The 26,672-nt window shown below is 41.4% G+C and overlaps 1 protein-coding gene across 1 annotated transcript; it reads right to left on the reverse strand.

Moving 5' to 3' along the window:
- Positions 1 to 10,401: 10,401 nt before the first annotated feature.
- Positions 10,402 to 11,965, reverse strand: LOC138868899 (uncharacterized). Its single transcript, XM_070146476.1, has 3 exons — positions 11,637 to 11,965; positions 10,810 to 11,086; positions 10,402 to 10,626 (listed from the first exon to the last, which is right to left on the reverse strand). Exons 1-3 carry the CDS (start codon positions 11,963 to 11,965, stop codon positions 10,402 to 10,404), a joined length of 831 nt encoding a protein of 276 aa, XP_070002577.1.
- Positions 11,966 to 26,672: the final 14,707 nt, after the last annotated feature.

The raw sequence follows: 26,672 nt of genomic DNA on the forward strand, positions 1-26,672 counted from the left end.
TTGATTGCTTCCGCGAATGGCTTACCCATGGCTGACATCATGTTTTGGAAATAGTCAGACTCTTGAGCCTGGAGAAAGGTAGTGACCATTTACGCTTCATCCATGGGAGGCTTCACTCTCGACGCCTGTTCACGCCACTTAATAGCATACTCTCTAAAGCTTTCCGAAGGTTTCTTCTTCAAATTCGACAGAGAGTTTCGGTCTGGTGCAATGTCGATGTTATACTGGAATTGTTTTACAAAATCTCTGGCGAGATCATCCCATATATGCCATCGGGACATTTCCTGATCCATATACCATTCCGAAGCTATCCCTACTAGACTTTCCCCAAAATATGCCATTAGCAGTTCTTCTTTTCCGCCGGCTCCCCGCAATTGGTTGCAGTATTTCTTAAGATGCGCAATGGGGTCACCGTGCCCATCGTATTTCTCGAACTTAGGGGTCTTGAAACCCGTTGGCAGGTGCACGTGAGGGAACATGCACAGGTCGGCGTAAGAGACGCTCTTTTGTCCGCTCAATCCTTGCATATTCTTCAAACTTTGTTCAAGGCTTCTCATTCTCTTGGCAATCTCATTTTGTTCTGCAATTCTGGGGTTCTGATCCTGCCCGGGTGCAAGCTCGCACTGAGGCGGTAGAGGATTAGTGTTGGTAGCGAACCTGGTTGGTTCCATTGAGAACGATGGTGCTTGGAATGTAAAAGAGGATGAGTCAAAGCTTGGCTTGTATGTGGTAGGTTGTGCCGTAACCGGGCAAGGCGATGCAGTAAAGATGTTCATGCTTGCATCAGTGGCCGACATTCGGGGATGAGGTTCAGAAGGCGATCCAGCGGAGAAGGCTGAGGTGGCTGGGTACCCGAATGGGGTAGCAGGATAATTTATGGGGACATTAGAAGTCCCACTTGACCTGGAGAATAATTCAGGGAATCCGGGGACGACACTTGGCGGCTCTTTCCCATTGTTCCAGTCGTCCAGCATTTCCAACATGCGGAGCCGTAGGATCCTATTTTCCTCCGCAGTTGCGGATTCAGGTGTGAGGACGGTTGAGATCGAGCTTTCCTCGGAAACAGGGATTGTTTGCAATGGAATTTCTGAAGACATTTCCACACTTCCTTTTGACCTGGTGAAGTAAGTGTGAGTACTGCTTCTGGCCCTAACAACAGGTAGTTGAACACTTTTCCTTGACCTCGTGAAATATGAGTGCAAGGCCATACTTTCACCAAACCAACCGTCTTTCAAAAAACCCTGGAAAAATGCTCAATGACAAACGCACGGTTAATTTGTAGCAAATAACAGATAGTTAATCTCACGTTGGGCATGATGCACCTATACAGTTAAGTGGATTACTATATGTTTGCTACGAGAGCATGCGTCATTCCGGCGTTTTATTAGTTTTTCTTTTTTTTTTCTTTTTCTCTTTTGTTTTTCTTTTATGTTTTTTTTTATTTTGCAGTAAAAGAAATACGACCGGATCCGATGAGGATTGCCTACGTATCACGATGCCTACGTGAATCAGATCATTACGTAGTTCGAAAAACACAAATGAGCGTAAAAGAAACAACCTCTTTATTGTTGAAAACGTTCTATTACAAACTACATTTGCAAAAGAAAAAATGAACTTTGAAAATAAACCTAGATGCAAAAACAGACTAAAAATCACCCGGATGGGAAAAACAAACAGAAGATGCTAAGATACAGATTTGACCTATGAATGCATTATGGTTTTGAAAATCGGTGTCCGCGGGGCATCGTTCGGCCTTGCCGCGGTCCTAGGCGTGAGATCCCTCTCAAGTTGTTCCAGCTCGTGCATAGTCTGTTTGACATAACTCATTACTGCCGAGAGGACAGTAACGTCGGACATGTTCTCACATCGTAGGCATCGTCTGGTGATGGCATGGGCAATGGCCTTGATCCTATCTCTGGTTTGCTTCTTCTCTACGAGCAAGCGTTTTATCTGATCGCTGCATATCTTGAAGACCTGAGCATCTTGTACATGCTGATGCTTCAGTCGCCGTACTTCCAACTTTATCTGGGTTATGGAGTCGTACCAGTATCTGCTCTCAATATGGAAATCCTTGGCCTGATTAACTGCTTTGACCTCAAGTGCAACCATCTCTCTCTTTATTTTAGCAACAGTTTTCTCGTGGTCGCCTTCCAATTGATTCAGGTATCGACGATGCTTATCTGCTCTCGTATCCCACTGTGCTTTGAGCTCTGCTATGACGTTTTCAGACTTCTCCAAACCATTTTGCCATTCTCTGATCTCGCTTTTTAGCCTTTTTATCAGGCGCTCGTCTGATCGACGCCTTGGTTGTTTATCTGCATCCAATCTTATTTGTTTGATCTGGGCTCTGAGCATTTCATTTTCTTTAATTAACCTGTTCCGCTCTCCCAGATCGGTGGCAATTTGCACGTTGTGCTCGTATTTCATGCCTTCTACTTGTTGCTTTAATCTGCTGATTTCGGCACAATAGCCTCTTTCCTTTGCTAACCAATCCCAATGCCTTTGCGATGACTCGGTGAAATCCCGGATGTGGGGTCTCTTAGCTGGCCTTTCATGCTCGAGTTCCCTTCTATACCATGCAAGGTAACCTGGCGCCGTTTCTCCTTTGGCTCGATCCCGCACGCAAGTATCTGATTTCAAATGTTGACCCTCATTCCAGATTTGGCGAATCTTTGCTTCTGGGAACTGTCCGTTAGGACTTATCTCAACTGTTTGAGCGCTAAGATCTTCCTCATGAGGTACTGTCTGGCATCTTCCGAACTGTCTCAAAACTCGGCCGGGTGCGTAAGGTTGAATGCTCTTAAGCCCCATCAGCAAGAAATGAGTTTTAGCCGCCGACATATATAAGATCTCATCAACAGGCAACCATCCCAACGTCCATTGTATTTGGCTGGCAGTAAGAGCTTGCAAGAACGAGGTCCATGCCAGGACTCCTTTGGGCCAAATGATCTCTTTGGTTCTCGTGTAAGATTCTTCTATGCGGGTCTTTTCCGGGGAACCATGGCTCAAAATCTCGGAATGATGGCAGAGGTGCTCGGTCATCCATATCTGTAGGAGCAAATTACAACCTTCGAAGAAATTTCCCCCAGCTTTACAAGCTGTGAGAGCTCGAAAGATGTCAGATACCACCATTGGCGCGAGAGTACTGTCACTTTGCGTGAGTAAAGTGCTGACGACCCCAGATATCTTCAAATCAATGTTTCCATCTTTCCTCGGAAATACCAGAAGACCCAGGAACATTATCATGAACGCTACCCGTCTGTGCTCGTCCCACTTCTGACGAACTCCTTTGCTGCACAGTTTGTTGATTGGATTATTGAATCCCCCCTCATGACCGTACCTATCATATATGAAGCATGGAGTACAAAATCCGGCTGCCAGATCCGGGTTGTGGACTGTTCTAGGTATCTTCAATGAATCTAGGAACCGATGTACCGTGACGACTCTTGGGGCGACCAAGTATTTTTCCCTCAAGGGAAGTTCAGTATTCCCGATGTATCCGGTCATTTCTTCCAAAGTCGGGGTGAGTTCAAAATCAGAGAAATGGAAAACATTGTGCGCCGGGTCCCAATAGGTAACCAAAGCCCTTATGATATCTCCCCGAGGTTGGATTTCCAACAGACCCACAAGACCTTTCAGATATTTCTTAACCTCATTTTGTCCTTCAACACCTAGATCATTCCACCATAGCCGTAACTTGACAGGGATTTTGGTCATTATTGAAAAATGTTCATTTTGCATCGTGCTCATCCTGCACATTTATTAAGGTGATTTTAACAAAACGAACTGACTAAAAAATAAATACAGAGGGGATCGAGTTTTAAACACGGCCTTTAAACATTTCGGGGGCGAAGATTTTTAAGGCTGTGTGGGTCTACTGGATAAAAATGCTAAACAAACCCAAAAGTGGCTATTTATGCAAAGTCAGCCTTCCGGCGTCCCTTTCGGGAACATTTGGCTATTTATGACAAAACAGCGTCACCCGATTTATTTACGACTCTTTAAAAATTTGACACATTTTTATTTATTTATTTATTGATTTTGGCTATTTAGAAAAATGGGGTTGAACCCGACGAGGGTTGCCTACGTATCTCACATCCGGTGAGAATCAAACCGGCGTAGTTCGGGCATATCATGAATAGAGAAAATCAAATAAACCTAGAAATCAAGAATAAGTATTTTTATTATTTTTGAAAAAAGATAAAGACTAAAGAGAAATATATTTTTTGGCAATATTTGGACCATTAGTCTGAATTTATAAAAAAGGGGTACTACAAAAGAAACAACACATTTTTTTTGAATTATGGATTGTCCATTTTTTTTACTTTTAAAATAAATACCTTCTCTTTTTTTTTGTTTTTGAAAGTGATAAAAGAAATTTTTTTTTTATTTTTTTTTTAATAACTCTCAATAAAAGACAGGTTTTTTTTTTAGAAAAAATTCCGGCGAGGTTTTGACACTACTTGGACATTGGTTTTATTTTCCAAAAATAGTAATTATCTCCCCTACGCTGCTATTTTCCCCTTTTTTAGGAACCGGTCAACATGCAGAACCGAAGCAAATAAATGCACAACACAAACAGGATGCAGCAGGGTGGTCTTTTTCGTTTCAGGCTGCCTGTCCTAGACGGACCCAACCCCTGTGTTGAGTCCCCTAAGTCAAATGCAATATGATGCAAATAAGCGTTCCTACTAGGGATCCGGCATGAAGTCAAGTTATTCTAGGTTCGTAACCTGGGTATTTGTTCTAGACTGTGCACCCGAGCGGACAACTCGAGTCGAGGAGGGGGCTACGTACCGGGGACCCGCGAGATCGTCCGGCTTTGTAACTTGTCCGTCCTCTTTCTTATTTTAGGTATTGACATTAACAGAATAGGGAGTCCCGACCAGCGAGCTTCTCCCCGGAAGTAAGAAGAGAAAGGTTTCGGCACAGTTTATATACAGTTCAGATAATATCAAAGCGGTAAAAGACAACATTTAGCACGTTACGCAAAAACATGTAATAAAGATCAGATAATAAAGCCAAATATAACAATTATTCTAAGCTCGAATTCTTGAACCCTGAACCAGTGGTTCTGGGTTTTTTCCCCAGCAGAGTCGCCAGAGCTGTCACACCTCCTTTTGCGCGCCCGCCCCGAGGGGTTAAATGCGCGGGTGGAGTTTTTCCAATTTAAGTGACAATATTCGAAATGGGATTATTTATTTAATTCAGAGTCGCCACTTGGGAAAGGTTTGGTTTTTGGTGTCCCAAGTCACCGGTTTATCTTGAATCCCAAATCGAGGAAATTTTCGACTTTTCCAAATGAAGTCTGCGAACCAGAAATTCTAAGTAAGGAATTCTGTTGACCCGAGGGAAGGTGTTAGGCACCCTCGAATCCCGTGGTTCTAGCACGGTCGCTTAAATTGTTATAATGGTTAAATATCTGATTTAAATACATGTTGTGACTTATGTGCTTTTATTAAGTTTAAACCGCTTTTATTATTATCATTTATTTTTATAGAATTGCAACGTCGTGAAAATGCATCTTGAACCACGTCACAATCAATGCACCCGCAGTTGTTAACACATTTTGACTCCGTTGAGATTTGGATTCGGGTCACATCAATGTGCACCCAAGTTTAAGAGTGTAATTTATTAAGGGCGCCTAAGGGGGTCTAGCGCGTTATTATTTGTAGAAGGACATGAAATTTATTAAATGGCCTATCCTGAATTCTAGATAATTATCATGGTTATTTATTGAGGGCCCCGCGATTTACATCTCATTTGGCAAGGCTCGTCTTATTATTTTAGAAGGAACATCCTAAAGCGACTACATTTCTAATGTGTTTATCTCTTAAAAATAGAAGAAAAGATGCGTGCTATTTTAACTATGTGTTTGGCCAAATCCAGATTTTAGCTAATCGCCCGATTAATTATTTACGGAATGAAGAAACATTGTACCTCATGAAAACATGCTTTGAACTTGATAAGAGAAATGTATATGAGATTGGTGAAATGCTACGACTGTTACAAGAGCTCCCTAACTTCAACTTATTCAGACAAGATTAATTAAAATTGCTTATTAGGAAATGCGACTAATGACATTTGAAACTCATCCTATAAACTGCTTCATGAAAACTGAAACTCAAGAGTTTGAAACTGTATTGTCTTTAGCTAGATCTAAACAATTATTTGTCCTTACATATTCGAAACATGCTGAAAGAGCGAGTTTGAGTTAGCAATTGTATTAAATGGCTGCATATTTCACGGATTGTATTTACATCTTGTGTACTCCTAAACGAATAAAATGTCACAGTTTCCAATTGGCATAAGCTTTAATTAAGTACAACCTTACTAATCTGTCTCCATTAGGCTAACAGACCAAGAAACTGCATATCTTAACAACATTAAAAAAAATTCGTAAGCAATACAACAGGTGATTATAACTCCTTCAGATCTTTTGATTCATGCTTTCATTGTTACATCAAATGCGAGTCTTAGTATGTACCTGGATATTGGATACAACAGAAGAAGCGAGGGGTCAGTAGGGCAATAGAAGCGATACCAAACAGCAGCAGTAACAGCAGGTACCAATAGAACAGAAATCCCAGTGCAAGAGGCCAATAAGCCAATGGAGAAAAGGCAGAATGAGACAAATTCCCAATAGTATGGAGTCGGAGAATCAGGCAATCCAATTCCAGGAGAAGCAAACCACACAAATCCAAACAATAGACTTAACTGACACTTGAAGGAAAACAGGACTAACTTGGACAGTTTGAACAAAATGAGAATCGAACAAATAGTAAGAAGAAGACAATTCCTGATTTTGTGATATCCCTTTCCCTATCTCCTCTCTTTTCAAGTTCTAATGTCAGTCCTCAATTTGAAGTCTATTTGGGTTATCAAAGAGAAATCTTTTCTGGTTTCTGTTTTCAGAATTTGAAACTCTCAGATGTTCCCTCTCAGTGTCTCTCTCTATTTCTGTATGCTTTTTTCTGTGTATCTCTATCAGCTCTCTCTTTCAAAACTCCTCACAGTGTCTGTATTTTTTTTTTCTCTATTTTTTCAGATCCTTTTTATCTCTGTATGTCCTCCCTTTTATAAGCCTTCATATTACCCCTTTTACAGCCTGATAGATTATCACCAATACCCCTCCCATGTGCCTTCCATTTTCAATTCCAACTTTAGCTAATTAAGTATTAAACCCCATCAACATTCCCTGGCAGATTTAACTTTTAAAAGGTTTAATACTTCTTTAAACTAAAGCAAAGTATGGGCAGTAGAATGTATCTGACAGCATATGCTGTCAAACCATTTTTTAAAATCAAAAGCCTTTTTATGCAGGGAAACAGGCTGTGCACAAGGCACATGAGGTGCACCAATGCACATGCTGTGCACGAGTGCTCATGCCCTCCAATTCCGCATTTAAACCAAACATCCTCAACAGCTATAAGTAAACCAAACTGGTTCTTAATCGATTCAACAAATGCTTAGCAGAAGTAAGTCGATTTGTTATTGTTCGGACAGTTGAAACTAATTGACGACACATGTCGACTCGACTATATTAGCATTAACATACTCAATCGTAGCAAAAAAAATCAGACATTTAAACAGTATCGATACATGGTTCGAATTATACTGACTAAGCAGAAATGCACTCGAGGAGTCAACTAGTCAGTACAAATTTGGAATACAACCAATACACATGTCTTATCAGAATAGGAGGGGTTCAAACAAACACAGTGGTTCAGGCAAAGTGGACAAACAGAAGTTGGTAAAATTAAAACAAATATGAATAGACTTTTAAAAACAAATCACACGGACTAAAACAAAAATAAAGAAAAGAAAACAAGACTCACCTCAAATCTTTAAAAAAAATCAAAACCTTGACTCGGATTTGGACAGACCTTTCTTAAGGCTGAATGGACTTTAATCGAAGTGTTTCTCATATGAGAAACACTTTGATTAAAGTCCATTAGACCTTAATCTCTTCGGTTGAACCGGTATGAACTAGTGACGAAGAACTACAAAAATTTCCAAAACTCAGATCCGGGATTCATGCTTCCCTGGTCAGATTCGGACCAAACCAAGTATGGTTTGGTCACGAGGGGGTCTGGGGAGTGTCTGGTGTGAAGCTGGGGTTAAACTGTGTAGATCGAGTTTTGACTCGAATCTTCAAATGAAGATTCGAGAAGGTGAGGAGGGATTCGAACTACATGGTTAACAGATCCATGTTCAGGATGGCAAGGGGGTTCTAGGGTGTTAAGGGGAAGGTCACCGGCGTCCATGCCGCCGGCTTTCATGGCGAAAGTATACAGGGGCGGCTAGGGTTTAGGGGCCTGGTCTGTGGAGACGAAGGCTGGGGTATTGGATAGGGGGGGCAGGGTAAGGTTATGAACTTATATAGTTAGTGGGTGGACGGATCTCGACCGTTAGATCAATTTAGATCTACGGTCTGGATCTGATGGTTAAGTGGAACGGTGTCGTTTCAAGTGTTGAGGGTTTGGGTTCGGTCCGGGTGTAAACGGGTCGGGTTCCTCAGTGGGTTGTGGGGAAGTGATCTTGGCCGTTGATCAATCTGAGATCAACGGCCCAGATCACACTGGACTAAAACGTCGTCGTTTGGACGTCCTGGGTATCAGGTGGTGTTGGACCGGGCAGGCCTGGGTTTTGGGCTGTTTGTTTGGGCCAATTTTAACAAATTGGCCCAAGTCCGGAAGGGAAGGGACCTTTTCTTATTATTTTTTTTCTTTTTCTTTTATTATAAAAATACAAAAATAAGTAAAATCAAATTAAAAATAAACACCTAGTACAATTATTTGCACACACATTAACATAATTCAAAACAGGTAAAATTAAACAAAACAAAATCACGGACAAAGATGCTTGTTTATGCTTTTCTATTTAAACCGTGTTACGGTTCAGATTATGCATGACACGTACACACATTTTTTTTGAATTTTGTTTTAATAAAGTAAATAAATAAAAACGGGCCAAAGTCACAAATAAATCAACAAAGTGCCGCACAGAAATCCAAAAATTGTACAGCAGGACCAATTTTATTCTTTTGGAGCGACTGTCGCGCAAAAACAAAAATCACGTGCTCACAGTGACAACCCATCTTCACCCAACCAACAAAATTCCATCAAATAATCACCTTCCAATCTCTACAATGACTATGTATTTATATTAGGAACTTATGGATTCTAATCACCACACCAAGAGTCCTAATACTTAATTCACACTCATATACCCATAATAAATTCATACATGTAAGTCTAAGGGTGTAGGATTACCTTTTGGAAGAAATCTTGCAAAACCCTCCTTTGAGTTCTTGAAGGAATTTCTTGAAGATCTATGTGTTTTATGAGTAGATTTCATCAATACTAGTGTAAGAATGATGTAATTTTACACCAAGTTAATGAAGATTGCTTACCTTGAAGATGGGAGGGGTTGGAGGTCTTGAGAGGATGAAGGAAACCCCAAAATTCGAGCTTGAATGATCAAAAAATGAAGGAAATGTAATACCCCTTCAGTTTTTACATTGACCAGGGGTATTTTAGGCATTTTACATGTTCCACCATGTTCCGGTGCGGCCCGCCGTAGTTACAGGAAGAAAAACCTTGGTTTGCCGCGGTTCGCGGCGGCTGCGCTCCTGGGCGCGCTGGTGACGCATATCCGGTAAAATGGTCATAACTTTCTGTATACACCTCCAAATTATGAACGATTTGTTGAGTTGGAAACTAGACTCAATGAGATTTAATTTGATAGGTTATATATCACTCAACACTTTATATAACTAGATATATGCTTGTCCAAAGTGAGGTCTTGTGCGCATTCACTTACAACTTTAGCCTATTATGAAATTTTTCCAACTTGGCTTAGACTTAGGCATCTCCTTAGACCCCAAACTACTTATAATATGACTCATACACTTATCAACTTATATAATTTATATCCATTATATCATGAACCCTTACTCGCACACAAGATAAAATAATTAGCCTATCTTGGCACCACGAAATCTTAAATTACTAAGCAAAATTTTCTGGGGCTTTACATTCTCCCCCGCTTAAGATCATTCGTCCTTGAATGAGGATCAAGGTTCATTCATTAGCCATCCTTATGTAACTTCTGCTTTTTCACATCATGAAATATATCAACAGCCCCGAATTTGGCTAACTCCTTAAATTTCCGAAAAATTCGTCAGAGTTTCCTTTGTAACTAGGACTATCTACCGGTCAAAGGGCCCCAGATACATATCCTAACAGCATATACATGTTCCATATACATAATATAACTTGTACAATACCAACCATGACCGCATAGGCAACATATATAACCAAAATGAAATAGTTTAACATAGATCAAATCAAAAGATAAGAGTTCATAGGAACCAAATGCATGAAAGCTATTACATAACTATTCAAACAAATATGGGTACTTCTTTCTCATTTCTTCCTCGGCTTCCCAAGTGGCATCCTTAACCTGCTGGTTCCGCCATAACACTTTTACAAAGACAATTTCCTTATTTCTCAATTTTTGGACTTGCCTATCAGGAATGGCAACTGGAATTTCTTCATAAGATAGTTCTTTATTAACCTCAATAACTTCAATTGGTACAATAGCAGACGGATCTTCCACTACCTTCTTCAACATAGACACATGGAAGACCGGATGTACCAACGACATCTCGGGTAGCAGATCGATCTTGTATGCCACCTGACCAATCCTCTAAATGATTCTGTACGGTCCGACATACCTCAGACGTAATTTCCATTTCTTCCCAAATCGCATAATGCCCTTCATGGGGGAAACTTTCAAAAATACCCAACTATCTTCTTTGAACTCCAAATCTCTACGACGAATGTCCAAATAAGAATATTGGCGACTCTGAGTAGTTTTCAACCTCTCCTTAATAATCTTGACTTTCTCCATGACCTGATGCACGAGGTCCTGCTCTATCAATTCTGCTTCTCCAACCTCGAACCACCCAATAGGAGACCTGCATCTCCCACCATACAGTGCCTCAAATGGTGCCATCTGGATACTAGCATGGAAGTTGTTGGTGTAAGCAAATTCTATGAGTGGCAAATGGTCATCCCAACTACCCTTGAAATCAATAGTACAGGCACACAACATGTCTTCAGACGTCTGAATAGTCCGCTCTGCTTGCCCATCGGTTTGTAGATGAAGAGCTGTGCTAAGGTTTACTTGCGTACCCAAACCTTGCTGAAATTTCTTCCAAAAGTTGGCCGTGAACTGAGACCCTCAATCTGAAATGATTGAGACCGGAGTGTCATGCAACCTGACTATTTCCTTGATATACAACTAAGCATACTATTCCGCTGTGTCGGTAGATTTAACTGGCAAGAAGTGCGCTGATTTATGAGTCGGTCAACGCTCACCCAAATTGAGTCAAACCTACGCGGAGTGCGCGGCAGTCCTACTACAAAATCCATATTGATCATCTCTCATTTCCACATTGAAATTTCTATGCTTTGAGTCAATCCACTGGGCCTTTGATGTTCGGCCTTCACTTGTTGACAATTTGGACATTTTGCTACAAATCCACCATATCCCTCTTCATGTTGTTCCGCCAATAAATTTCCTTGAGATCATGATACATTTTTGTAGAACCGGGGTGCACGGAATACCTGGATGTGTGAGCTTCTGCCATAATCCTTTCCCAAAGACCGTCGATATCAGGAACACATAGGCGGTCTTGGTACCGTAGAGTACCATCATTCATGCCAAAGCAAAAAGTTGTGGTATTGTGTTTGTGAATCCCCTCTTTCAATTGTGCTAATAATGGATTGTTGAATTGTTTTTCCTTCACCTCCGCTACAAGCAATGATTCATCCCTATTCTGTATAATTACCCCTCCTTCACTAGAGTCCGCAAGGCGAACTCCCAAACTGGCCAACTGGTAAACCTCCCTGGCTAACGGCCTCTGATATGCCCCCAAATGAGCCAAACTCCCCATAGATTTTTGACTAAGTGCATCTGCCACGACATTAGCCTTTCCCAGGTGATAGAGAATGTCGATGTCATAGTCCTTGTGTAACCCGAGCCATCATCTCTGTCTTAGATTCAACTCCTTTTGTTTAAAACGAATATATTGAAGGCTCTTGTAGTTCATAAATATATCAATGTAGACCCCATACACATAATGTCATCGAATCTTTATACAAAACTAACGCCGCAAGTTCTAACTCATGTGCCGAATAGTTCCTTTCATGATTCTTGGGTTGCCTAGAGGCATAAGTGATCTCTTGGACATGTTGTATCAATAGTGAACCATCTATGTCACATTTCTCTTACATATGACCTCTTAGGATTTGAGTTCTTCAATAATTTTCTTGATATGGTTACAATCTTTTGTGAGTACTTGCAACTTGCTCTTCCAAATTCTTAACAAAGACATTACTGGATCAGTTTTCTTATAGAACCCTCTATTTCAAAGGAATACATCTTCTAGCCTACGCACACACCTTAATATTATCACATGCACGACATTACATCAAATGTAATGTAACATTGTGCTCAAACCTTTCCTAGTCAACCTCTTTCCTCCTTGTGTGCCTTATAGGATTTAAGAAACCACTCCACTTCCTTTGTGAACATTCTCATGATCCCTCCATACTGTTAAACACTTCCCAAAACACATATCAACAACCTTAGTACACATTCAACTTAGAAAGAGCACTGGCCCGAACAATAACTTGAAATCTTCCTAAATTCTTCAACAAAAACTTTTTGTTTTCCTTCTAAGTGTAAGGATTACTCCATCCTCAATAAGTAATTCACCTTATTCCGAATATTGTAGCTACCAATAGTGTTTGTTGGTATTGTGGCTTAAGAGCTATCATGTTAAACATGTTTGGTTCGTAACAAGGGTTCATCTTCTTTCATTACATTTCAAACATTTCCCTTTGTCCTTTGGGTAGATTGTGTTGTTTTTCCCTTTTTGTTCTCCCTTTCGGTCTAGCCAATACATTGGTACTATCTTTTCTTTGTTATTGGGACATTCATTCCCATTCCATTTTGCTATAATGCATAGTAGATAGCCTTATTGTGCCACGCACTTGTCTGCACCCAATGGACTCATGGTATTATTGTGTCTGGTTTGTTGAGTTTATCACGCCACTATTTCACCACCAGTAGTCTCACTTTCCATTGTAATATGTAGACATGAACTCCCTCTAAATATTTTAGTTGATATTTAGTGTTACCAAAGTCGGTAACATTACGGTTAGTCCTTTATGCCTTCTATTAACACTTGTGCTCCAAGCGAGTCCACCATTCTGATACGAACTATTTTGCGATAACCATGGGCATCTCAATTTATAGATTTTCTTCTTATTTCTTCTCGCCTCATTATTCCTAGCTAGTGAATAGCCACACAGTCTTCCACATGTTACGTGGTCTTTTTCCTTAACCCGCTCACCTCTTAACTCTTGTTAGGATATTCGTGGGAAAGTGCGTTCATCGTCATATCACTTAACACTTCTTTATTTGTAAGATTCTTTAGAGGATCTCCATCAAACCCAAATACCCTCTTGGGTTATTATAGCATCACATTTATTTCTCCCACTCGTTTCGCCTTTCTTAACGCCTTGGTACTTTGGTTAAATCACAAATCTATGATTAACCCATTCTAAAAACTCGCAACCTTCCATATTTGACCTATAGTACTTCCTTAGGTTCCATTGTTCCTGACCCTCTAACAAGTATAAAATCCCTTTACAAACATACTCTTAGTTTCTAGGATCGTTGACCCTATCATTCACATTGCCATGTATGAAGAATTTACCTTCCTTAACCTTCCATTTTTTTGGGGGGGATACTAGTGGTCTATCATTAGCATATCCTTTCAGATAATCACGTTATCCATTATCACCTTTCTAGACTACGCATGTCTTCAACAAAATATTCAAACAACTACATGGTCTTACTCTTGTTTCTTTGTATTTAAGTGGCCTTACTATGGCCCTTCCTCCCCCACTCAGAGCGAATGCCCCAGATTTTGACATAAGTCTTGAATTTAGCAACTTCATGGACATATGTTTCATATCTCTATCCCTCACATATATGTTCGACTATTAGGGAGATTGAAGTCAGCATTGTATTAACCTCATAAGTTCTCTACTCTTATTCAGCCACACGGACTTGGGATTCCAATTCCTCATGTCAATATCCTTTAGGAGTGTAACACAACTTCATACACTTATGGGATTCTTATAACATTTATAGCATAAGGGTCTTCTCATTATGGGTTCAATTGACTCTCATTTCATGGCTTCTTGTCTCCCGTGAGAGACCTACATGTTTGTCATTACTCTCCTGGTCATGCCTTACATATATCACATGCTTATATAACAAATTTTTCTTTTACACCTTAGGATGATATATATGCTTCCCACACTATCAACAGGTGCCATATAAGCTCGCATCTCATTTATCAAGTCAATGTCTCTTTGGAGGTGGGCGATCAATTTAAACATTTTTCTCATATAAAATATGCTTCTGGTACTATGTACGTATCTCATATATCCGTACAATTTGTTCAACATGATACACGTGCCATCTCATTAATATTCAGGCCTTTCCTATTGGTCATTCCATATGACAACATTACTTGAAATAGACGAAAGAGCATTTGGATTTATCTTGAATCTCAACGCACGAGTTAGAAGACAATCTTATGGTCAAGCTTTATCGCACGATCTGGAGTGTTGAAGAAGGGTAACATTCCTAAATGTCCATGTAGCCTCAAAATTATAGATATGGTCGACAACACACTGATAAGAAGGACTCTACTAGACACAGCTCCGAGATATCCTAGGACACTTTAAAACCTTAGGCTCTGATACCAAGTTTTTCACGCGCCAACTTCAGAAGGTGCGACCGACGCTCAACCGGGTAACCCCAGTCAAGCGGACCTGGGTGCCTTTCCTATTCCACGTGTTACCCCGCGTTTTCATTATCCATTAACCAAGTGAAATAGCCATTTATGATTTAAACATATTCTTATGAGATTTACATAATATACATGGTTACTTAGCGTGGTTTACAAGTTACACTACCCAAATACAAAATACCTAAGTACATAACCCACATTTCCTATCTACGGAGCCTCTAGAGATACAAAAGAGTGTTACAATACTTGCCGGCAACAAGGCTTTGGCTATACCTTACACAAATACGGAAATAAGACTCTGGGAAGAAAAGTGGCATGAGCCACGCAGGGACCCGAGAGGAAAGGGGCTTACCAATATAGCTGACGGAAAGTGGAGGAGTGCTATTGTTGGTGGACTGGAGTACCTGCTATAAACCACCTACAATCATAACACGAATGTAGCGCCCCCGGCAAAAGGGACGTCAGTATATTTGAATTGTACTAGTATGTATGAACAAACTTTACCCCAAGTAAAATCAAGAAATACACAGGTAACAAACAGTAATAGAATCAACAATCCAATGCACATGAAAGGAACAACCAAAGCCAAACAAGTTCCACAATCTCTCCTTTTCCCCTTTCAACATTATTTCATCACATCAATGGTTTCACAACTTTCACATATTTTTATTTCAATAGTGATTTCGATCACTTTTCCACCCTTATTACCTCGGCCACCCTTATCACCACAACCCACACCTTATAACTTTGTGTTGCAGCGTGCAACCCTATCCCACCAGACAATTACATTTCGCACGACAACACAACAATTCACAAAGAATTTTCATAGACATCAATACCATTTCCATCATATGCAACAGTCCGTATACAATTTAAGTCACAACGATAATTTCCCACGACAAGTCACGTATGATATTACCACAGTTATTTCAATTGCATCAATTACGATTTCTTTCTATCATTTGTTACACAGTTCTTACCACATGAACATATTCACACACACACCTGGTTTGTTTCCATTTACTTACACCATTATATCGCGAGACTTAACCAACAACGTTCAAAGCATATTAATCACAAGAATCATCATTTCAAGGAAGCACAAGTTCATATCAACAATTCATACATTTGGGCCCAAGACACCATAGATGTCACCAAGCAGTAATTCATGTACAAGGTTTTGTTGTAATCGTTCAACTTATTTATGTCATTTCACAATACCCTCTTTCATTTCTTACCGCGCTGGGTTTTAGCCATTATACACATTCCCACATTTGGACACATTAACGTTCTTTCGTTCGTTAACACATACTCCCATATCGTCATCCTCAAATATTTACAAGCTTAGCACATGATAAGGTAGGCACATCAAATCACTTTTCACAATCACATATAACACGATGGTGTGGAAATCAACTGAGACAATCAATACACATATTTTCATACAAGGTACACATACCCTATGCTCGTCATAACAAGGGGATTCTACAAGAGTTAAAATTAGCCATACATACCTCAAATTCGCCCTTATTAATACTACAATTATCCAATACAATTAAGAAACCTCAATCTACAATACAACATTCAATAGGGCCAATATTAGTAATAAATTCTGTGACTTATTCCATTTAGGCATATCATCAAACACCTTGTAGGTATAAACCTTTACACCTCATAACTATAGTATTGGTTCACCCAACTATCACCATTAACCAACAATTCATTCCACCATCATTCCTAACCAATTTATAACTTCCAACAACATATGTGTGATAACCCATCTTCACCCAACCAACAAAATTCCATCAAATAATCACCTTCATATCTCTACAATGACTATGTATTTATATTAGGAACTTATGGCTTCTAATCACCACACCAAGAGTCCCAATACTTAATTCACACTCATATACCCATAACAAATTCATACATGTAAGTCTAAGGGTGTAAGATTACCTTTTGGAAGAAATCTTGCAAACCCTCCTTTGAGTTCTTGAAGGAATTTCTTGAAGATCTATGTGTTTTATGAGTAGATTTCATCAATAGTAGTGTAAGAATAATGGAATTTTACACCAAGTTAATGAAGATTGCATACCTTGAAGATGGGAGGGGTTGGAGGTCTTGAGAGGATGAAGGAAACCCCAAAATTCGAGCTTGAATGATCAAAAAATGAAGAAAATGTAATACCCCTTCAGTTTTTACACTGACCAGGGGTATTTTAGGCATTTTACATGTTCCACCACATTCCACCGTGGTCCGCCATGGTTTACAGGCAGAAAAACCTTGGTTTGCCGCGGTTCGCCGCGGCCGCGCTCCTAGGCGCGCTGGTGACGCATGTCCGGTAAAATGATCATAACTTTCTCTATACACCTCCAAATGACAAACGGTTTGTTGTGTTGGAAATTAGACTCAATGAGATTTAATTTGATAGGTTATTCATCATTCAAAACTTTATATAACTAGAGATATGCTTGTACAAAGTGAGGTCTTGTGCGCATTCACTTACAACTTTAGCCTATTATGAAATGTTTCCAACTTGGCTTAGACTTAGGCCTCTCCTTAGACCCCAAACTACTTATAATATAACTCATACACTTATTAAATTATCTAATTGATATCCATTATATCATGAACCCTCACTCGCGCACAAGATAAAATAATTAGCCTATCTTGGCACCACGAAATCTTAAATTACTAAGCAAAATTTTCTTGGGCTTTACAATTAGTTTATGTTATTATTTTGTTTCTTATCAGTTATTTTTCCGTTTTTCATTATTTATCCTTATTACATTTTCATACTATTTATTTATATCCTAATTGGTGTCTTGACCTGGCCTCGTCACTACTCTACTGAGGTTAGGCTTGATACTTACAGGGTACCGTTGTGGTGTACTCATACTATGTTGTTGCACATTTTGTGCAGATCCAGGTATGTCTGCTCGTGTCTGTGGTCAAAGATCAGTTGTAGCTGCCCTACAAAGAGTTCAAGGTTTGCCTACGGGCGTCTGCATGCCTCGGAGTCACCTTGCCTATTTTACTTCCTATTATATTTCTTTCAAATAGTGATGTATTATATATCTTATTTTTATTCTATAGAGCTTATAACTCTGTTCCATAGTTTTTGGGAATTGTATGGTTGAGTTTCTATTTTTCAAAAGTTATATGAATTTATTAGACTGGTTTTAAGAATTTTGTTAATTTTATCTATTCAATCTCTATCAAATATTGGACTTACCTAGTCGTAGAGACTAGGTTCCATTACGACATCCTATGGAGGAAAATTAGGGTCATGACAAGTTGGTATTAGAGCTCTAGGTTCATAGGTGTTATGAGTCCTAAGCAGGTTTAGTAGAGTCTTGTGGATCGGTATGGAGACATTTGTACTTATCTTCGAAACGCTACAGAGCTGTTAGGAAAACTTCACTTCTTTGATTCCTTATCGTGCGAATTGGTTGACTTCAAAAACTGAATCTTTGACTTTCTATTCTCTCACAGATGGTGAGGACACGCATTGCTGGATCCGACGATCAGACACTTGCGCCACCAACTAGAGCCGCGAGAGGCTGGTGCAGAGGCCGAGGATGTAAACGTAGTATAGCTAGAGCACCTACTCGAGCTACGACAAAAGAGCCACCAGTAGCTCCAGTTGGGGGACAGGCACTTGAGGCACCTATTTCCACCCCTGCACTTTAGGAGACCCTCGCACAGTTCTTGACATGTTCGGTACCTTTGCTCGGACGGGGTTGATTCCACTTGCACCAGCCACATCTAAGGATGGGGGAAGATCCCACACTCCCGTGGCCCGTACCCCATTGTAGCGGGTCTAAGTTGATTAGGTCCTAGAGGTTATTCTGGTGCATCCTGTTGCTCCGGTTCAGCCCGTGGTTAGGGTAGCAGCATCTAAGGAGGAGCAGCTTAGGCTCGAGAGGTTCAAGAAGAATCATCCTCCTACTTTCAGTGGTTTGGCTTTAGAGGATGCACAAAGTTTGCTTGAGGAGTGCCACCATATTCTCCGCACTATGGGTTTGTGGAGATGAGCGGGGTTGCTTTACTCCTTTCCAGCGGTCTGGAGCGGCATATCAGTGGTGTAAAGTGTAAGAGGAGGGTAACCCAACCAAGGCGGCTTCACTTACATGGACTCAGTTTTTCAGAGTTATTTTTGAGGGAGTTTGTTCCCCAAATCCTTCAGGATGCATGGTGCACGAAGTTTGAGCAGTTGTGCTAGAGTGCCATGGCCATGTCGGAGTATGCTGTCTGATTCAGTGATTTGTCCAGACATGCACCTGTTTTGGTTTCTATTATCAGGGAGTGAGTCTGTCGATTTATTGATTGGCACAACTATAGTATTAGATTCAACATGGCTAGAAAGTTGAAAATAGATACTCCATATCAGCAGGTGGTTAAGATTGCACGAAGGTTGGAGGGTATGAGGGTTCGTGAGAGAGATGATGGGGAGGCTAAAAGGCCTCACGGTATGGGAATATTTAGTGGTGGTCACACTGCAGCTTGAGCCCGTCATGGTAGAGGATACGTGAACCATCCAGTTCATTCAGCACTTCTTACTTCTAGTGGTTCCCCAATTGTTCCGAGATCTTAGGTTCCACACTTTGCTCAGACACTTTCTAGTGCACCTTCTACACGGGGTGCTTTCACTGATCATTCCAGCTGATCAGGCCCGAGCTAGTCCCAGCAGCCACGCCACCGAGAGCTTGCTTTGAGTGTAGTGATACTTGCCACATGGTTAGAGACTACTCCGGACTCAGGAGGGGTGCACCTTAACAGACCACTCAGGCTCCACGAATTCAATCAGGTCCACAGACTTCTCAGGCCATGATTGATGCCCTAGTGTCCACTACAGCCACACAACCAGCTAGGGGTGGAGGACGGGCGGGTAGAGGTCACCCTAGAAGGGGGGCCATGCCAGATTCTATGTTGTTCCGGGTATGACGGAGGCAGTTGCTTTAGACACAATCATTACAGGTACGGTTTCGGTTTGCCATAGAGGTACATCACTCTTATTTGATCCGGGATCCACTTATTCGTATGTGTCATCTTACTTTGCTCCGTATTTGGGTATATCTCGTGATTCCATGAGCTCTCATGTTTTTGTGTCCATGCCAGTGAAAGATTCTACTATTCTAGACCGTGTGTATCAATCGTGTCTAGTTATTATTGGTGATTTTGAGACGAGAAAAGATGTAAGTCAAGTAAAGCATGCATCAAATATAGGTAAATAATTAGAGGAATCATGTAACAAGTGTATGAATGTATCAAGTAAGGACATTGTAACGATCCGACCGATCGTTTTAAGAATTTGGGCAAGTGGGTTGGTTTGAGTCGGGTGAGGCTAGATTATTGGGTACATACTTGGTTCAGGATGCTTTGGAGATGGTTAAGGTGATTTAGGATAGACTCTATATAGCCCAGTCCAGACAGAAGAGTTACGCGGACTGGAAGGTTTGTGATGTTTCCTATATGTTTGGAGAGCGGGTTCGGCTTTGGGTTTCGCCTATGAAGGGCTTTATGAGATTTGGGAAGAAAGGGAAATTGAGTCCAAGGTTTATTGGTCCCTTTGAGATATTGCGGCGTGTTGGGGAGGCTGCTTATGAGCTTGCCTTACCTCCCAGCTTGGCAGGAGTTCATCCGGTATTTCATGTTTTGATGCTCTGAAAGTATACACGGTGATCCATCGCACGTGTTGGATTTCAGTTCAGTCCATTTGGACAAGGATCTATCTTATGTTGAGGAACCAATGGCGATATTGGACAGGCAGGTTCGAAAGCTGAGGTCAAAGAACATTACATCAGTGAAAGTTTAGTGGCAAGGTCAGCCGGTCGAGGAGGTGACCTGGGAGACTGAGCCGGATATGCGAAGCCGTTACCCTCATCTTTTCACTACTTTATGTATGTCTCTAAGCTCGTTCAAGGACACACGAATGTTTAAGTGTAAGAGTATGTAATGAACTGGCCGGTCATTTTAAGAATTTACGCCCTGATCCCCTATTAAATGCTTTCCCTGTGTTTGTTTATGTTATTGTGATTTGCCGGGATGATTTGTTTTGAGTTTAGGAATGTTTTCTGATATTTAGTCCGTAAAGGAGAGCTTAAGCTTTAGTAATTGGACCGTAGTCGGAGCAATGTGAAGACGACCTCAGAATGGAATTCTGTTGGTTCCATTAGCTCCGTTGGGTGATTTCAAATTTAGGGGCGTGTTTGGATTGTGTCTTGGAGGTCCATTGCTTATTTAGGCTTGAAATGCCGAAAGTTGAATTTTTGAAGTTTCCGGTTCGATAGTGAGATTTTGATATTGGGTCGAAATGGAGTTCCGGAAGTCGCAGTTGGTCCGTTCTGTCATTTGGGATGTGTGTGCAAAGTTTCAAGTCATTCGGACGAGGTTTGATAGACTTTTTGATCGAAAGCAGAATTCAAAAGTCTTTAGAGTTTTTAGGTTTTGTTTTAGGTATTTTGAGGATTGGTACAAGTTTGGAAGGTGGTATATGACTTGCTCGTGACTTTGGTTGATGTCCCGAGGGCCTCAGGATGATTTCGGGTGGTTAACGGGTGATTTTGAGCTTAGTTTGGTAGTTAAAGGAGTTCTGTTGCTGTCATAACCGCACCAACGGCTATGGAACCGCAGGTGCGGGCACGCAGGAGCAAATAGGAAGCCACCGATGCGGCCAAGAGAGGGGTAGGCTGGGATAGCAGAAGCGAGTTCGTGGTCGCACCTGCGATTGCGCGGATGCGGGATTTCTTGCACAGGTGCGGCCCTAGTGTTTTAAGTGAAGTTCGCAGGTGCGCACCTCGGACCGCAGGTGCGACTATTTAACCGCAAATGCGGTTTTGCTGGGGCAGAAACTATAAATTCCACCCTTCGCGATTGTTGACCATTTATCTCAATTTTTCATTCAGGGTGAAGCTTTGGAGGGCATTTTCAAGGGAGATTTTTAGAGGGATTCATTGAGGTAAGGCCTTTGGTCCTTAAGCTCGTTATTATGGTGATTTTTTCATCATTATAAACATGAAATTTGAAAGAAAATCAGTGGTAAATTGGGGGTTAAGGCTTGGTTAATTGGGGAGTTTTGAGTGATGATTTGAGAGACCATTTGAGGTCGGATTTTGGCCCTTTTGGTATGACTGAACTCGTGAGAATGTGAGAATTCCGAATTTGTAAATTTTACCTGATTCCGAGACGTGGGCCTTGGGGCGTTTTGGTAATTTTTCCTAATTTTGCGTATTAGCTTAGAATTAATTAGTTGAATTAGTTACTTGAAGTTATATTTACATTATGCAATTACTTTAAATATATTTATGCCATTTGGAGTTGGATACTCGTGGCAAGAATGTGGTTTCGAGTTGATTGAGCTGGTTCGAGGTAAGTGGCTTGCCTAACCTTGTGTGGGGGAACTCCCCTTAGGATTTGGTATTGTTGATATATGAAATGCTTTGTACGTGAGGTGACGAGTGCGTACATGTGCTAATTGTTGAAAATCCTGTTTTCATTAAGTAACTATAACTGTGTTTTCTTCCTTGTTTATACTACTTGCAATTTAAGCCTACTTTTAGCTTAGGGAAGCATATCTAATTGACTTAATTGCTTTATTTGCTCAAACTGCTTTATCTGAATTTCATGCAGCATGCTAGGTTAGAAAAAACTATTTTACCTTGGTATGAAATTTGGATTGAACTGAATATTCTTTGTGTTGCTGTTGTGTGTTTACTTTGGGACTACAGGATGATATTCCGGTAGATCCCCCTGCATGTTTATTTTGGGACTATGGATTGGTATTTCGGTATATCTCCCTACACATTTATATTGGAACTACGGGACTGCACCCGGTAGATTCCCAGTACTGGATATTTACATTTGGGACTACGGATTGATATTCTGGTAGATCCCCGCGCACTATGAGTTGGACTACGGGACGACACCCGGGAGATCCACTGGATATTTACATTTGAGGACTATAGGACGGTATCCTGGGAAATCCCCGGTTGCTATTGCTGTGTAAAGTCATATTCTTTGAATATTTTCTCTCTCTGGTGTAGTTGTTGTTATTCTTACTATCCTGTATTACTTCATATTGTTAGCACTTAATTATACTGTTATACCTTGTTTTTCATCTAAACTCAGTAGGACCCTGACATTCCTCGTCACTACTCGACTGAGGTTAGGCTTGGCACTTACTGAGTACCGCTGTGGTGTACTTATGCCCTTTCTGCGCATGTTTTTCATGTGCAGATCCAGGTACTTCGACTCAACCCTACTACCCTTGAGGCGAGGCGATTCTCTAGAAACTTCGAGGTATATCTGCCGCATCCGCAGATCGAGGAGTCCCTTTCCATTCTCTCTTATAGTATCAGCCCTCCTGTATTTACTTTTCTTTAGACATTCTGGAGTTAGACAATTGTAGTTATTCAATAGCTTGTGATTTCATGAGATTCCGGGTTTTGGGAAGTTGTTCAGTTTTTGAGATCTTGTATTAGTATATGCCGAGCGACATCATAAATGCTTTTGTATTTGTTTATCTTCAGTTTTTATTAGTTTTTCCGCATTTTGTTTCTTCTTTTGAAATTGTTAGGATTACCTAGTCGTAGAGAGTAGGTGTCATCACGACAGTTCACGGGGCGCGAACTTGGGTCGTGACAAGTTGGTATCAAAGCTCTAGTTCATAGGAGTCATGAATCACAAGCTGGTTCATTAGAGTCTCGTGGATCGTTACGGAGACATCTGTACTTATCTACGATAGGCTATGTAACTGTTAGGAAATTTCCACTTCATTTGATTTCCTTATCGTGCGAGATTTTGATATCACAATTCTAAACTTCTATCTTCTATTCTCTCATAAATGTTGAGGACACGTGCTCTTAGAGATGATCAGGCACCTGCGCCCCCTACTAGAGCCGTCAGAGGTTGGGGCCGGGGTAGAGGCCGAGGACGCGCATGTGGTGCAGCCAGAGCACCCGCGTGAGCTGCCACCAATTACCACCAGTAGTTCTAGCTGGAGTCAAGGCACCTGATACGCCTACTGCCACTACTACTCTAGCTCTCTAGGAGATTCTTGCACAATTCATGAGCATCCACACTAGTCTGGCTCAGGCACGGTTGCTTCCCCTTGCTGCAGCTATATCTCAGGTCGAGGGGGGAGCACAGACTCCCGCCGCCCGTACTCCTGAGCAGCGAGTGCATGTTGATCAGGTCCTAGAGATTATTCCTGTACAATATGCAGTCCCAGATCAGCCCGAGGTGCAGTGGCTTCCTATGATGAGCAGCTGAGGCTTGAGAGGTTCAAGAAGTACAAGCCTCCTATATTCAGTGGTGTAGCATCAGATGATGCTCTGGGATTTCTAGATGAGTGTTGCCGTATCCTTTGTTCCATGGGTATATCAAGATCGAGCGGGGTTTCCTTCACTACCTTCCAGCTTCGAGGAACCGCCTATGAGTGGTGGGTACTTATGAGTTAGACAGTCCGGATGAGGCATCTTCCCTGACTTGGACTCTTTTCAGATATGTTCCTAAGAGAGTATGTTCCTCAAAGCCTTAGGGATGCATGACACGTAGAGTTTGAGCATTTGCGCCAGGGTACTATGACTGTCTCGAAGTATGCTGTCCGTTACACTAGCTTGGCTAGACATGCACCAGCCTTGGTTTCCACTTTTTGCGAGAGGGTTTGCCGGTTTATTGAGGGGCTTATTCCCAGCATCGGGTCTAGCATGGCTCGTGAGTTAGAGATGGATATTTCTTTTCAGCAGGTGGTGAGCATTGCTAGGAGGATAGAGGGTATGCATGCTCGGTACAGAGAGTAGAGGGAGGCCAAGAGGTCTCGAGAGTCGGGCTATTATTCTGGTGCCCGTGCTCCAGCTATAGTTCGTCATGGTAGGGGTTACCTGAGTCGCCTCGTTCATTCAGCTCTTCCAGCAGCTAGTGGTATTCTAGCTCCTCCTAGGCCGCAGCAGCCTTATTATACACCTTTAGTATCTAGTGCACCTCCTACACTGGGTGCTTTCAGTGGTCAGTCCAGCAGACCTGGCCCGAGCCAGTCATAACCTCCACATCCTCCCAAAGCTTATTTTGAGTGTGGTGACACATGCCATATGGTGAGGGATTACCCCAGACTTAGGAGGGGTGCACCTCCATAGACTTCTCAGCCACAGCGTGCCCCGTAGAGTTCTAAAGCTATAGTTATAGCTCCAGTTGCTACCCCACCTGCTCAGCCAACTAGAGGTGGAGGTCGGGGAGTTAGAGGTCGCCCTAGAGGGGGAGGCCAAGCCAGATATTATGCCCTTCCTGCCCGTACCAAGGTTGTTGCCTCCGATTCTGTCATCACAGGTATTGTCCTGGTTTGTCATAGAGATGCATCAGTTTTATTCGATCTAGGCTCCACCTATTCTTATGTGTCTTCTTATTTTGCCCTGCATTTGGGTGTATCTCGGGATTCTTTGAGTTCCCCTGTTTACGTTTCTACTCATGTAGGAGATTCTCTTGTTGTGGACCACGTTTATCAGCCGTGTATGGTTGCTCTTAGTGGTTTTGAGACCAAAGCCAATTTATTATTGCTCAGCATGGTAGATTTTGATTTTATCTTGGGCATGGACTGTTTGTCGCCCCATTATGCTATTCTTGATTGTCACGCCAAAACTGTGATGATGGCTATGCCAGGTGTACTGCAAGTAGAGTGGAGGGGTACCTTAGATCATACTTCCAGTAGAGTTATTTTATTCCTTAAGGCTTAGCATATGGTTGAGAAGGTGTGTGATGCGTATCTAGCTTATGTGAGAGATGTTAGTATTGATACCCCTACAGTTGATTCAGTACCAGTAGAACATGATTTTTCTGATATGTTTCCAGTTGATCTTATGGGCATGCCGCCCGATAGAGATATTGATTTTGGCATTGATCTGTTGATGGGCAGTCAGCCCATTTCTATTCTTCCGTATCGTATGGCCCCTCCTGAGTTGAAGGATCAGTTACAGGAATTGCTTGATAAGGGTTTTATTCAGCCTAGTGTATCACCTTGGGGTGCTCCTGTTTTGTTTGTAAAGAAAAAGGATGGTTCTATGCGTATGTGCATTGATTATTGCCAGTTTAACAAAGTTATAGTGAAGAACCGTTATCCTTTGCCCTGTATTGATGATTTGTTTGACCAGCTACAAGGTGCATGAGTGTTTTTTAAGATTGACTTGTGTTCAGGTTACCATCAGTTGAAGATTTGGGAGCCAGATATCTCGAAGACTGCTTTCAGGACAAGATATGGTCATTAGGAGTTCCTTGTTATGTCATTTGGGCTGACCAATGCCCAACAGCCTTTATGCATTTGATGCACAGTGTGTTCCAGCCATATTTTGACTCGTTCATCATTGTCTTCATTGATGATATTCTGGTATATTCTCGAAGTCGGGAAGATCATGAGCAACACCTGAGGACAGTGCTTCAGACTTTGAGGGAAAAGAATTTATATGCAAAGTTCTTGAAATGTGAGTTTTGGTTGGATTCCGTGGTATTCTTAGGCCACGTGGTATCGAGTGAGGGTATTTAGGTGGATCTGAAGAAAGTGCAAGCAGTACAGAGTTGGCCCAGACCATCCTTAGCTATAGAAATCCGCAGTTTTCTTGGCTTGTCGGGTTATTACAGTCGATTTGTTGAGGGGTTTTCATCTATTGCAGCCCCTATGACTAAGCTGACCTAGAAGGGTGCTCCGTTCTAGTGGACGGAAGAGTGTGAGGCGAGCTTTCAAAAGCTCAAGACAACTTTAACTACAACCCCAGTTTTGATA

The sequence above is a fragment of the Nicotiana sylvestris genome, chromosome 5 (genome assembly GCF_000393655.2).
Source record: "Nicotiana sylvestris chromosome 5, ASM39365v2, whole genome shotgun sequence".
NCBI classification, from domain to species: domain Eukaryota; kingdom Viridiplantae; phylum Streptophyta; class Magnoliopsida; order Solanales; family Solanaceae; genus Nicotiana; species Nicotiana sylvestris.

Excerpts from the sequence above, each read along its gene's own strand:
- LOC138868899 (XM_070146476.1), bottom strand. The coding sequence starts at position 11,965 with ATGGGGAGTTTGGCTCATTTGGGGGCATATCAGAGGCCGTTAGCCAGG. Across the intron at positions 11,087-11,636 it reads GCAGAAGCTCACACATCCAG|TTGGGATGACCATTTGCCAC; the intron begins GTATTCCGTGCA and ends TTTCAAGGGTAG. Across the intron at positions 10,627-10,809 it reads AGTTCAAAGAAGATAGTTGG|GTAGTGGAAGATCCGTCTGC; the intron begins GTATTTTTGAAA and ends ATGTTGAAGAAG.